Below are 14,431 nucleotides of genomic sequence, written 5' to 3' on the forward strand. Positions count from 1 at the left end.
GGGAGGAAGGAGAGGACGGAGGGTCAGAGGGAGGACGGGGGAGTGGAGAGACAGAGGGAGGAGAGGGGGGGACGGAGGGAGGGGAGGGGGGACGGGGGGGACAGAAGGAGGGGGGACGGAAGGAGGGGAGGACGGAGGAACGGAGGAGAGTGGAGAGACGGAGGGATGGGAGGGGAGGGATGGAGGGAGGTGGGACGGAGGGAGGGAGGGAGGAGGGGGGACGGGGGGACAGAACGAGGGGAGGATGGAGGGACGGAGAGGACAGGGAAGTGGAGGGTCGGAGGGAGGACGGGGGAGTGGACAGACGGAGGGAGGGGGGACGGGGGGACAGAGGGAGGGGGACGGAGAGAGGGGGGACGGAGGGACGGAGAGACGGGGGAGTGGGAGAGACTGAGGGAGGAAGGGACGGAGGGAGTGGAGAGACGGAGGGAGAGGAGGGGAGGCAAGGGACGGAGGGATGTGGGACGGAGGGGACAGAGGGAGGGGGGACGGAGGGAGGGGAGGGGAGGGAGGGAGGGACGATGGAGGGACGGAGGGAGGGGAGGATGGAGGGACGGAGAGACGGAGGGAGGGGAGGGGAGCGGAGGACGGAGGGAGGGAGGACGGGGACAGAGGGAGGGGGACGGAGGGAGGGGAGGGGAGCGGAGGACGGAGGGAGGGAGGACGGGGACAGAGGGAGGGGGGACGGAGGGAGGGGAGGGGAGCGGAGGACGGAGGGAGGGAGGACGGGGACAGAGGGAGGGGGGACGGAGGGAGGGGAGGGGAGCGGAGGACGGAGGTGTCACCCACCTTGGTTGGTGCAGTTGGCATTGGTCTCGTCGCTGTAATCACCGCAGTCGTTGTCGGCGTCGCAGGTCCAGTGCCCGGGGATGCAGCGGCCGCTGTTGCATTTGAACTGGGCGCTGGAGCAGGAGTGCGTACAGCCGGCCTCATCGCTTGCCGTCCCCACAGTCGTTGTCTGTGGGGGCCGGGGGAGAGAACAGGACAGCCCGCAGGGAGGGGCATTGAGTGCCAGGCGATACGGCCCAGAGTCACTGGGGAGGGGGGGGGGGGGGGGAGAGAGGGGGGAGGGGAGAGGGGGAGAGAGAGGGGGAAGAGGAGGGTAGAGAGGGAGTAGAGAGAGGGGGAGAGAGGGGGTAGAGAGGGGAGAGAGAGGGGTAGAGAGAGGGGGAGAGGGAGTAGAGAGGGGGGGAGAGAGGAGGAGAGAGAGGGAGGGGAGAGAGGGGAGGGGAGAGGGGGGGAGGGAGAGGGGGGGGAGAGAGGGGGAGAGAGGGGGAACAGAGGGGGAGAGAGAGAGGGGGAGAGAGGGGTAGAGAGAGAGGTAGAGAGAGGGAGAGAGAGAGGGGTAGAGAGAGAGGGGAGAGAGAGGGGGTAGAGAGAGGGGGAACAGAGGGGGGAGAGAGAGAGGGTAGAGAGAGAGAGTAGAGAGAGGGAGAGGGGGGAGAGAGAGGGGTACAGAGAGGGGAGAGAGAGAGGGGACAGAGAGGTGGGAGAGAGAGAGAGACGAGGGGAGGATGGGGAGTGGGAGCTCTCCACCTTCCCCTCTCCCCCCCACTGCCCTGCAGACCCGAATCCAGACCCCCACAGCCCCCAGAGACGAGGGTGGTCGGGGGGAGGGGGGGGGGGGGTCGAATGTGCCACAAGACGGGGGAGGGAGTGGGCAGGGTGGGGGAGACTCGACAAGCAACAGTGACACAGACGGACACAGACAGGCCCCGTTCTCCCCCCTGCCCAGACACCGGGTAAGCCGCTTCCCACAGGAAGACGTGTTTAACGGGGGTGGGGTGGGGGGAGGAGAGGGGGGAGGGGGACGGGAAACCACGTGAGTGGGCTGCTCTCATGCGGGGTGGGGGGGGGGGGGACACGCGTTTAGTCGGGGTTAGTGCGGTGACCCAGCTCCCCCACGCACTGAGGTGTTGTGCTCGAGAGAGGGAGGGGGGGTAGGGGAGAGGGGAGGGATGAGAGGTGGGGGTGCAGGGCGTAGGGAGTGAGAAGAGGCCGCAGGAGGGGTGGGGGGAGAGGAAGAGGCAGGGGAGAGAGGGGTGAGGAGAGGGGGGAATGGGGAAAGGGGAGACGGGGAGAATGGGGAGGGGGGAGAGAGAGAGCAGGGTGAGAGCGCGTGCGCAGGGGAGGGGGGGGAGAAGAGCGCGGGGGCTTGGAGAGAGGGAGGAGAAGAGTACAGGGGGGCTGGGAGAGGGAGGAGAGAGCGCGGAGGGTCTGGTGGAGGGAGCACAGTCTGGGAAAGATGCGCGCAGGGGGTCTGGTGGAGAGAGCGCGGGGGGTCTGGGAGAGAGCGCAGGAGGACTGGAGAGAGAGGGAGGAGAGAGCGTGGGGGGGGCTGAGAGAGAGGGGGGAGAGAGCGCAGGGGAGCCGGGGCAGAGCAGCAGATTGAAGTGTATGAGGAGGGAGAGGAACAGGAGCACACCGCCAGGGTACGGGGAGGTTCCCCAAGCATCGCTCTAACTGGGAGCGGCATCAAGCCAGGCACAGCTACTTTTCAGCTCCCTCCCCCTCCCCAAGGATTTAATTCTCTCTCTCTCTCTCCAAACCACAGCAGGTCGTGAGCGAAAGCAGACAGATTAAAATCCACACACCTGCCGCAAGACTAAACCCCGCGCGTCGCCTCCTGCTGTGTCAACCAGCATTTTGCTGCAAATCCCGAGCTCCCGAGCTGCGTGCAAATCGGGGATGGGGCTGGGGATCGGAGAAGAGGGTCGTGCGCCCATCCCCACGAGACAGACCACCCCTTCTGATCCAGACGCGGGCGGAGAAACGGCCAGGTGTGGGGTTTAATCGGGCCAGTTTGGGAGAACGCTGTTGATCTTCCAACTCTCGCCTTCAACCTGCGCCTGCTAGTTTCGGACTCCCCTCCCCTTGGGGGTGGGGGCAGGACAAAGACGGCGATCGTCCACCTTGTCTGCGCCCCTCACGGTTTTACGAAACTCCCTCAGGTCACTCCTGGGAAGAGTGCCCCAGCCCGTCCAGTGCCCAGGCGGCGGAGAAGTCCGCCAGAGGACACAGCGGGGATGTGGATCGGCTGCAGATAAGCAGCAGATTGGGAGCTTGGTCCGGGCCGGCGTGAGGCGCTGCACTTTTGGGAGGTCAGACGTAAGGCGGACAGGACACCGTGAACGGCAAGGACCCTCAACAGGGGTCCGAGTCCACAGCTCCCCTGAAAGTGGCCGCACAGGTCGACAGGGCGGTGAAGAAGGCGTATGGCACGCTCGCCTTCATCGGTCGGGCCACTGAGGTCAAGATTCGGGAGGTCACGTTGCAGCTGTATAAAACTCCAGTCAGGCCGCATCTGGAGTATCGCGTCCAGTTCTGGTCGCCCCCCGTTACGGGAAGGGTGTGGGGGGCTTTGGAGAGGGTGCAGGACAGGTTCATTAGGATGCTGCCCGGATTAGAGAGCGTGAGCTACAAGGAGAGGTCCGACAGACTCGTGTTGTTCTCTCTGGAGCGGCTTTTCTGTGCTTGCTTTTATCGATCAAGGCACTGAGTCGGGAAGTCACATTCCAGCTTTATAAAACACAGTGCTCCAAGTGCGGCCTCACCGACGTCCTGTACAACCGCAGCGTAACCTCCCGACTCCTGTACTCAGTGCCCTGACCGATGAAGGCCAGCGTGCCGAACACCTTCGTCGACCTGTGAGGCTGCTCTTTTGGGGGAAGTTTGCGCTTGCAACTCCTGGGGCCCTCCATTCCACTCTTGGCGCGACGCTATTACAGCGCCAGCGATCGGGGTTCGATTCCCGTCGCTGTCTGTAAGGAGTTTGTACGTTCTCCCGCGTCTGCGTAGGTCTCCTCCGGGTGCTCCGGTTTCCTCCCACATTGCAAAGACGTACGGGTAGGTTAATTTGGGTTTAAAATGGGCAGCGCGGACTCGTTGGGCGGGAAGGGCCTGTTACCACGCTGTAAATTAAACTTAAATTTAAAATACGTTGACCATGCCAGAACAGATCTCCTGCCTTCTCTTCCCTGGAGTAAGGGGTAAGTGGGGGGGTGGTGGTGGCGGAGGGGTAACCTGGTGAAAGCACGTAAGAGGCACAGAGAGGTCGACGGGACCTTTATCCCGACTGACCGCCAAGCTGGAGAAGGCGATCTGCGTTTGGAAAATGCTGGTGGTTCGAGAGATTAAATGCCCCTCCCGTTTCCCCCTGCCGGCAGATGGAGACGGGGGGGGGGGGGGGGTTAGCGTCTAGCCCAGGGGTCCTGCAGGGAGAGGGGATGCATGCAGGCTGCTTCTACACACACTGACCGTCAAGCAGTGGACAGCCCTCTTCGTCAGAGACATCTGCACAATCATTGTCTGCAACATACAAAACGGGCGAACAGAACACAAAGTTGGCAGGGAGGGTGAGACACCACAAGACGTACTGAAGCCAACCAAGACACAGAGACAGAGAGACAGACACAAACACAGAAACACGGACGTAGGGAGGAGGGGAGGGCAATCAGCAGCAGGGAGTGGCGGCTAGGACGTGAGTGGCTCAGGGGTCTCCCTATCCCTGGGTCAGACCAGGAGCACCATACACAGTTCCCATCTCCCTATCCCCGGGTCAGACCCACACCGGGCACGGTTCCCCTCTCCCTATCCCTGGGTCAGACCCACACCGGGAGCACCGTGCACAGTTCCAGTCTCTGCCTCTCTGTCCCCACTCTCCACCCTCCCCCCCCCCCCCACCTCTCTGACTCTGTCCCCTCCCGACAGATGGTGGAACCCACTGTGCGCAGGGTTACGATCCCCGGGAACAGACTCCCCCACCGACCTCCCACAAGTCAGGAAGGTCAGTCCTCTGGCCGGGACCCACGAGGCATCAGTCTGGGCACAGCTTTTGCCATTTCGTGGAACAATCCACCTAACTCGGCCTCGCGATCAGTCCCATAAGATCGCTTGCTCGAAACAGGCTTTAAATGCGTGCGGGAGAATTAGTCTGAGTCTGAGTCCTGCCCCGCCCACGACCCTGGGGGAGAGCCCGCAGAGGTCACTTTCTCCCCTCCCCCACATGTCACGGCTTGGGACGGCAACTGATCTGCCCGGGACCGCAAGAAACTGCAGAGAGTTGTGGACACAGCCCAGCGCGTCACAGACACCAGCCTCCCCACCCGCGGACTCTGTCTTTACCTCTCGCTGCCTTGGTGAAGCAGCCGACATAATCAAAGACCCCACCCACCCGGGTCATTCTCTCTTCTCCCCTCTCCCATCGGGCAGAAGATACAGGAGCCTGAGGGCACGTCCCAACAGGCTCAAGGACAGCTTCTACCCCACGGTGATAAGACTATTGAATGGTTCCCTTATACGATGAGATGGACTCTGACCTCACGATCTACCTTGTTGTGACCTTGCACCTTATTGCACTGCACTTTCTCTGTAGCTGTGACACTTTACTCTGTACTGTTATTGTTTTTACCTGTACTACCTCAGTGCCCTCTGTACTGACCCAATGTAACTGCACTGTGTAATGAATTGACCTGTACGATCGGTTTGCAAGGACAAGTTTTTCACTGGACCTCGGTACCAGTGATAATAATAAACCAACACAATACCGATACCCTGCTTGACGCCCCCACCTCCCACAGCGGAAACATCGGCCCCCCGCAGACGCTGCCCGTGACAGCCGAGTGTTTCACTGCACGTTCTGGACGCGTTGTCCTCCGGTGGGGATTCTCTACGTTGATATTCAGGCAATCCCTGGGAGGGGAGGAAGAGGGAAGGGTGGGGGGGGGGGGGGGAAAACGGGGTGGATGGCGACGTCTCCTGCTGCTGATTCCCGTCCCCGCCCACACTGAGACAAGCGAGACTGGGTCGGGCAGGAGGCGGGGGGTAGGTGGGGAGGTAACACAGAGGGAGGGGTGTTTTTACATTACTCACCAGCGTCACAGCGCCAGTTGATGTTGATGCACTCGCCCGTTATTGCAGGTGAACTGTGTCAATGGGAAGCAGGTGGGATAGGCTGTGGAGAACAGTCACAGGGGAAGTCACTGTCACAGAAGTCCCCGTGTGTGCACGGGCACAACGATAAACTTACCTGCGGCAGCATCACAAGCACAGGGCGTCAGAGACACAACATTCGCAAGATAGACAAAAATTAAGACACCATTTCCACAAGAAGGAACCAAAAACCAAGTCCACTGCAGTGCAGAGCAGTCCCAGTGTTGCTGTACTGAGGCAGTGATCAGGGTTGTGCCGGTCGGTTCAAGAACCGAATGGTTGAAGGGAAGCCACCGTCCCTGAACCTGGTGGTGTGGGGACTTCAGGCTTTTGTACCTCCTGCCCGACGGGAGCTGCGAGGAGACGGCCCGGCCCGGAGGGTGGGCGGATCTCTGACGGCGGACGTCGCCTTCTTGAGGCAGCGCCTCCTGTAGACACTCCCGACGGTGGGGAGGGATGTGCCCGTGATGTATTGGGGCTGGGTCCACTGCTCTCCGTGGCTTCCTGCGTTCCCGTGCGGATGGTGGGGAGGGATGTACAGCAACAATCTGACTGCATCGCAACACAATGAACTTCGTTTCCCGGGGCAGCACACAGACAGCGTCTCTGCTCCCTCAGGAGGTGAAGGAGGTCGGGCTTGTCACCGAACAGACCGACAAACCTCTACAGATGTCCCCTTGGAAGTGTCCTGACCGGGTGCATCGCGGTCTGGGACGGCAATTCAAACACGCAGGAATGTAAGTTGGCAGATGACACTTAAAATAAGGTGGTCGACACTGAAGGTGGTTATCAGGGTCGACAGAGGGACCTCGATCAGTTGGGTCAGTGGGCCCAGGAGTGGCAGATGGAGTTTAATTCGGATCAGTGCGAGGTGTTGCGTTTTGGGAAGACAAACCAGGGTCGGACTTTCACAGTGAATGGCAGGGCCCCCGGGGAGTGTTGTAGAACAGGGGGACCTCGGGGTACAGGTACATAGAGAGACTGGTAAATGACAGGGGAGTGTTGTAGAACAGGGGGACCTCGGGGCACAGGTACACGGTTCCCTGACAGTGGCGTCGCAGGTAGACAGGGTGGTGAAGAAGCCGCTCGGCACGCTGGCCTACACCAGTCAGGGCACTGAGTTGGGACGTTATGTTGCATTTGTGATGGATGTTGAAGCACTGCGTTCGGTTCTGGTCGCCCTGCCGTAGGAAAGATGCCATTAAACTGGAAAGAGCACAGAGGGAGATTCACGAGGATGTTGCCGGGACTCGAGGGACTGAGTTACAGAGAGAGGTCGGGCAGGTTGGGACTTTATTCCTTGGAGCGTGAGGGGTGACCTTACAGAGGTGTATAAACCCACGAGGGGCATCGATAGGGTGAATGCGCACAGTCTTTCCCCCCCCCAGGGTTGGGGAATCAAGAACTAGAGGGCACAGGTTTAAGGTGAGAGAGGAAAGAGATTTAGTAGGGGACCCGAGGGGCAACTTCTTCACCCAGAGGGTGGTCCATACGTGGAACGAGCTGCCAGAGGAAGTGGGTGAGGCAGGTACATTAACAACACTCGGACAGGTCCGTGGATGGTAAAGGTTAAGAGGGATATGGGCCAAACGCGGGCAAATGGGACCGGCTGGGATGGGAATCTTGGTCGGCACGGACCGGTTGGGCCAAAGGGCCTGCCTCCGTGCTGTGTGACTCTAGAACTGGGTCTCCAGGACTCCATGACTCGCCAACACCTACCGCAAGACGCAGGCTCGTCCGACCGATCCCCGCAATCGTCATCCAAGTCACAGGTCCAGGAGTTGGGTATGCACCGTCCATTAGCACAGGAGAACTGGTTGGGTGGGCAGGTGCGTGCTGAGTGGGAGGGGTAGGTCAGGGAGAGAGAGAGACAGGCTCAATGAGTGCAACCACAACTGGGCTGGAATGGCGTAACCCCAACCATCTCACCATCACAGAGCTCCCAGGGTCCACCAGCAGACAAAGGCAGCCCACTTGATCGGCACCCCATCCCACCTACTCCATCTCCCTCCACCACCGGCACACAGTGGCCGCAGTGCGGAGAGCCCACACGCTCCACATCACCTCTCCCCCTCATTTACAGGTCAGGGGTGTGACGGGACACTCCTCACTTCCCTGGGTGGGGTTAGTCCATGCACTCCACATCCGCCACATTACCTCTCCCACCATCCACAGGTCAGGGGTGTGACGGGACACTCCTCACTTCCCTGGATGGAGTTAGTCCATGCACTCCACATCCGCCACATTACCTCTCACCCCGTCTACAGGTCAGGGCTGTGACGGGACACTCCCCTGGGTGGTGTTAGTCCATGCACTCCACATCCGCCACATTACCTCTCACCCCGTCCACAGGTCAGGGCTGTGACGGGACACTCCCCACTTCCCTGGATGGAGTTAGTCCATGCACTCCACATCCGCCACATTACCTCTCCCAACTGATGGGGGAGGTGGGGGGGGGAAGGCGTGAGATTTCAGCCTGCTCTCCCTCTCCCGGAACGAGCGACCGGAACATCACCATGGGTACCTGAACACGTGGCGTTGGACTCGTCCTCACTGTGCCCGCAGTCGTTATCCCCGTCGCAGAGCCATCTTATCGGAATGCACCTGTTGTTCTGGCACTTGAACCGATCAGACGGGCAGGTGTGTTGGTCTGGGGGGAGGCAGAGACGGAGACAGGTGTGAGTGCGGTTTCCTTCCTGCTACCCACAGACCGAGAGGCAGCGAGAAGCAATTCCCTTGCATGCCGTCCATGCAGATTGCGGATGCTGTGGCAAGGCACGGGTTAAGTTAACTTCCAGGCAGAGACAGTTTACAGGATGACAGTTTACAGTAGACGGGTTGTAAAGAAAGCTTCAGGCATCCTGGCATTCATAAATCAAAGTATTAGGAGTTGGGATGTTATGGTGAGGTTGTATAAGACATTGGTGAGGCCAAATTTGGAGTATTGTGTGCAGTTCTGGTCACCTAACTATAGGAAGGATGTCAGTAAAATTGAAAGAGTGCAGAGGAGATTTACTAGAATGTTGCCGGGTCTTCAAGAATTGAGTTACAGGGTAAAATTGAACAGGTTAGGACTTTATTCTTGGAGCAGAGAAGAATGAGGGGAGATTTGACAGAGGTTTACAAAATTATGAGGGGTATAGAGAGAGTTAATGCCAGTAGGCTCTTTACACCGAGATTAGGAGAGATTAAGTACGAGAGGACATGCTTTAGGGTGAAAGGGGAAAGGTTTAGGGAGAACTTCTTCACTCAGAGAGTGGTGGGAGTGTGGAACGAGCTGCCATCTGACGTGGTAAATGCGGGCTCACTCTTAAGTTTGAAGAATAAATTGGATGGATACATGGATGGGGGCAGTCTGGAGGAGTATGGTCTGGGTGCAGGTCAATGGGACTGGCGGAATAAAGATTCAGCATAGACTAGAAGGGCCGAATGGCCTGTTTTCTGTGCTGTAGTGTTCCATGGTTCCAATGCGCAGTACACAGTTCCTCTGTACACAGGCCGTCTATGAGGTTAATTAAATAATGCAAGGCACACACTAACTATTACTCTATTCCTTTGAGACTATCACTTATATTGGTTACAAACTATACTTCAACTTTACTCAGACTAATCACTTTAACTCTGAGGTTTGTAGTTTGTATAACTTGTAGTTTCCATTGGCTACCGACACCTTTTATCCATGGAACATGATTGGTATTCTACGTACATAAACAATAAGCTAAGATCTCTGGTTGCCTCATTACAGGAGGGATGTGGGAGCTTTAGAGAGGGTGCAGAGAAGATTTACCAGGATGCTGCCTGGATTGGAGAGCATGTCTCATGAGGATAGGTTGAGCGAGCTGGGGTTTTCTCTTTGGAGAGGAGGAGGATGAGAGGTGACTTGATAGAGGTGTACGGGAGGCACAGATCGAGTGGACAGTCAGAGAATTTTTCCCAGGGCGACAATGGCTCACACGAGGGGGTATAATTTTAAGGTGATTGGAGGAAGGTATAAAGGGGATGTCAGAGGTAAGTTTTTTACACAGAGAGTGGTGGGTGTGTGGAACGCACTGCCGGCAGAGGTGGTGGGGGCAGATACATCAGGGACATTTAAGAGACTCTCAGATAGACACATGAATGATAGAGAAATGGAGGGCTATGTGGGAGGGAAGGGTTAGATAGATCTCAGAGCAGGATAAAATGTCGGCACAACATTGTGGGCCAAAAGGCCTGTACTGTGCTGTAGTGTCCTATGTTCACCAGTCACATGTACATCGAAACACACAGTGAAATGCATCTTTTTGCGTAGAGTGTTCTGGGGGCAGCCCGCAAGTGTCGCCACGCTTCCGACACCAACATAGCATACCCACAACTTCCTAACCCGCAGGTCTCTAGAATGTGGGAGGAAACCGGACCACCTGGAGGAAACCCAGGGAGAATGTACAAACTCCTTACAGACAGCGGCCGGAATTGAACCCGTGTTGCTGGGGCTGTAATAGCGTTAGGCTAACCGCTACACTACCATGCCTGCCCCTCTACACTACTATGACTGCCCTAAGGTGCCCAAAGATTTTAAGTGGCCAACATCGGCTTAAAAGGCCAACTCTTTGCTGAAACTTTACAACAGGGGTCTCAAGAGGGCGCAGCCGGGACCTGAGGACCTGAGTTACAGGGTTAGGTTAAATAAGTTAGGACTTTGTTCCTTGGAGCGCAGGAGAATGAGGGGAGATCTTACAGAGGTGTACAGAATTATGAGGGGTGTAGATAGGGTGAATGCATGCGGGTTTTTTCCCCTCAGGTTGGGTGAGACTAGAACCAGAGCACATAGGTTTAGGGTGAAAGGTGAAATATTTCAGGGGGACACGAGGGGGAGCTTCCTCACCCCGAGGGTGGTGCGAGTGTGGAATGAGCTGCCAGCGGAAGTGGTGGATGCCGGCTCAACTGTAACGTTTAAGAGAGGTTTGGATGGGAGGGGCTTGGAGGGATACGGTCCGGGTGCAGGTAGATAGGACTGGGCAGAAGATCAGGTCAGCATGGACTAGATGGGCAGAAGGGCCTGCTTCTGTGCTGTAGTGTTCTACAGCTCTGCGACTCTAATAGTTTGGTGACAAGGGGCCAAACTGTTCTCCTGGTGCAGTCGAGAAACAAGAGCAAGTTGTCAAGATCCAGTTAATCGATCATTCCACAGTTGAGGTGGTACAAAAGGGAAACAGAATGCAGAATAAAGTGCAGTGCAGGCAGACAACAAGGTGCAAGGGCCACGACCAGGTAGATTGTGTGGTCGAGAGTCCATCACATTGTTCAATAGTCTTGTAACAGTGGGGTAGAAGCTGTCCTTGATGGTGGGTCTCCTGCTGGGCCTGGCCAAGCTGGCCATCCACGGGACACGTCGGCGGGCGGCCGAGGGTCCCGGCAGGTCGGCCTGCCTGCCCGTCTTCCGCGCTTACGTGCACGCGCGGGTGCGTCTAGAGAGGGAGCACGCGGTTTCTGCGGGCACCCTAGCCGAGTTCCGCGCTCGGTGGGCCCCTCGGGATTGCGTGTGTCGTGGACGGTACGGACGCGATTCTTATTTGAAGTGTCGCGTTGACGGGTGTAGAGTCGCGTGTGTGTTTCGGTAGTATTAGTTTGCATTCTCTACCGTAGTATGTCGTTGCGTAGTTTCTTCTTTTCTGTATTAGATATAGTGTATTGACACTGGTTGTCTTTTGTAGTGCTTTTAGTGAATAAACGTTTATTATCAAAAAAAAAGCTGGCCTTGAGCCTGGGGGTATGTGCTTTCAGGCTTTTGTATCTCCTGCCCGACGGGAGGGGGGAGAAGAGAGTATGTCCGGGATGGGGTAGGTGGGGGTCTTTGATTATGCCGGCTGCTTCACCGAGGCAGCGGGAAGTGTAGACGGAGTCCGGTTTCCGTGACGCACTGGGCTGTGTCCACGACTCTCTGCGGTTTCCTGCCGTCCCGGGTTGCCGTACCAAGCCGGGGTGCATCCGGAGAGGATGCTTTCGGTGGTGCATCAGTAAAAGTTGGTGAGGGTCAAGGGGGACATGGCGGATTTCGTTTGCCTAAGGAAGTAGAGGCGCTGGTGAGCTTTCTTGATCATAGCGTCTACGTGGTTGGACTAAGGTAAATTGTTGGTGGTATTTACACAGAGGAACTTGAAGCCCTCAACCATCTCAGCACCACTAATACAGATGGGGACATGTGCTCCGCCCTGCTTCTTGAGGTCAATGAACAGCTCTTATGCTTTGCTGATACTGCAGGAGAGGTCACAGCCTTGACAGCACACCACAAGGCTCTGCTTCCTGTACACTCCCCTCTCACTGTGGTTTGAGATCTGGCCCACTGCAGGCAACGAGCATACTGGAGAGACTGTGTGCAGTTCTGGTCGCCCCCGTTACAGGAAGGGTGTGGGGGGGCTTTGCAGAGGGTGCAGGAGAGGTTCACCAGGATGCTCCCTTAATTAGAGGGCACAAGCTATGAGGAGAAGTCAGACAGACTTGGGTTGTTCTTTCCGGAGCGGCGGAGACTGAGGGGAGAGGTTTATGAGATCACGAGAGGCACAAATACAGAAGACAGCTGGATCTTTCTCCCCCCAGGGTCAAAATATCTAATCCAACAGGGTGTGAATTGAAGGCCACCCCTCATTCTCCTACGCTCCAAGGAATAAAGTCCCAGCCTATCCAACCTCTCTCCATAACTCAGGCCCTCGAGTCCTGCCAACATCCTTGTAAATCTCCCTTTGCACTCTTTCAAAATTAGTAACATCTCCCCTACAGCAGGGCGACCAGAACTGAACACAGTGCTCCAAGTGCGGCCTCACCGACGTCCTGTACAACTGCAACATCACCTCCTGACCCCTGTACTCAGTGCCCTGACTGATGACGGCCAGTGTGCCAAACGCCTTCTTCACCGCCCTGTCCACCTGCGACGCCACCTTCAGGGAACCGTGTACCTGCACTCATGGGTCCCCCTGTTCTACAACACTCCCCAGGGTCCTATCGTTCACTGTGAAAGTCCTGCCCTCAGTTGTCTTCCCGAAGTACAACACCTTGCACTTATCGGAATTAAACTCCATTTGCCATTCCTGGGCCCACTGACCCAACTGATCGAGGTCCCCCTGTAGATCCTGATCACCACCTTCAGTGTCGACCACCTATCGTAGTGTCATCTGCAAACTTACTAACCGGGCCTTGTACAGTCTCATCCAAATTGTGGGTGTAGGTGACAAACATCAGTGGGCCCAGCACCAAGCCCTGGGGAACACCACTAGTCACGGGCCTCCAGTCCGAGAAACAACCTTCCACCCTCTGAGCCAACTATGTATCCAGTTACCCAGTTCTCCCTGGATCCCATGCGATCTCACCTTCCAGAGCAGCCTACCATCTGGAACCTTATTAAAGGCCTTACTGAAGTCCATGTGGACCTCCACTACCACCCTGCCCTCATCGAGCTTCCTGGTCACATCATCAAAGAACTCGATCGAGTTGGTAAGACACAATCTCCCGCACACAAATCCGTGCTGACTGTCCCTAATCAACCCCTATTTTTCCAGATGTCTGTACGTCTTATCCCTCAGAATTCCCTGCAGGAACTCACCTACCACAGATGTTAGGCTTTACTGGTCTACGGTTCCCAGGTTTTTCTTTGCCACCCTTCTTAAGACATTCTGTCCCTGTCAGGGAAAGAGTCTTTCTCTCTCTCATCACCAGGCAGTGCCTGAGTAAAGTCCAAGTCAAGTTCACCGTCCCGCGCACAAGTCCACGTGGGCACAGGTGCAATGGAAAACATGCAGTGGTCCCAGCACTGAGCCCCGGGGAACACCACCAGTCACGGGCCTCTGGTCCGAGACACAACCTTTCACCATCACCCCTGCTTCCTACCGCCGAGCCAAATGTGCACCCAATCAGCTCGCACTCCCTGGGGAGCAAAGACCAGGTCTGGGGGGAGCAAAGAACGCATTTGTTGCGGGCGGTCGCAGCGCGCGAGGGGTTAACATCGGCCCGTTTCCCCGCCCCAGACACTTACGGCAGATTTCTGGCACTTCGTCACTGTTATCCAGACAGTCGTTATCCCCGTCACACTTCCAGCGTTCCTGAATGCACCGGCCGTTCTTGCAGGCAAACTCTCCGGCTTGGCAGAGTGGGGGAGGCACGTAGGAAGGGTTCGCTGTGGGGGGGGGGGGGAGGAGAGAGAGAGGGGGTTGCAGTTAGGGCATTGGGTCAGACCACACTGGGTGCACGGTTCCCGTCTCCATGTCACTGGGTCAGACCCACACCGGGAGCACCGTGCACGGTTCCCCTCTCCCTATCCCTGGGTCAGACCCACACGGGAGCACCGTGCACGGTTCCCGTCTCCCATCCCTGGGTCAGACCCACACCGGGAGCACCGTGCACGGTTCGCGTCTCCCTATCCCTGGGTCAGACCCACACCGGGAGCACCATGCATGGTTCAAGTCTCCTACGCTACAAGGAATGAAGTCCCAACCTGCCCAACCTCTCTCCGTGAGTCCTGGCAACGTCCTGG

The 14,431-nt window shown here is 57.4% G+C and overlaps 1 protein-coding gene across 1 annotated transcript in view; it reads right to left on the reverse strand.

The window, feature by feature from the left end:
* LOC127566888 (low-density lipoprotein receptor-related protein 1-like) overlaps nt 1-14,431 on the reverse strand; it is a 177,398-nt gene that overhangs the window by 108,816 nt on the left and 54,151 nt on the right. Inside the window, 7 exon segments of the mRNA XM_052009403.1 lie at nt 790-937; nt 939-958; nt 5,872-5,902; nt 5,904-5,953; nt 7,651-7,767; nt 8,456-8,581; nt 13,934-14,074. Of these exon segments, the coding sequence (XP_051865363.1) occupies nt 790-937; nt 939-958; nt 5,872-5,902; nt 5,904-5,953; nt 7,651-7,767; nt 8,456-8,581; nt 13,934-14,074 (633 nt within the window).

Source organism: Pristis pectinata, chromosome X, assembly GCF_009764475.1.
Source record: "Pristis pectinata isolate sPriPec2 chromosome X, sPriPec2.1.pri, whole genome shotgun sequence".
In the NCBI taxonomy this organism is placed as follows: domain Eukaryota; kingdom Metazoa; phylum Chordata; class Chondrichthyes; order Rhinopristiformes; family Pristidae; genus Pristis; species Pristis pectinata.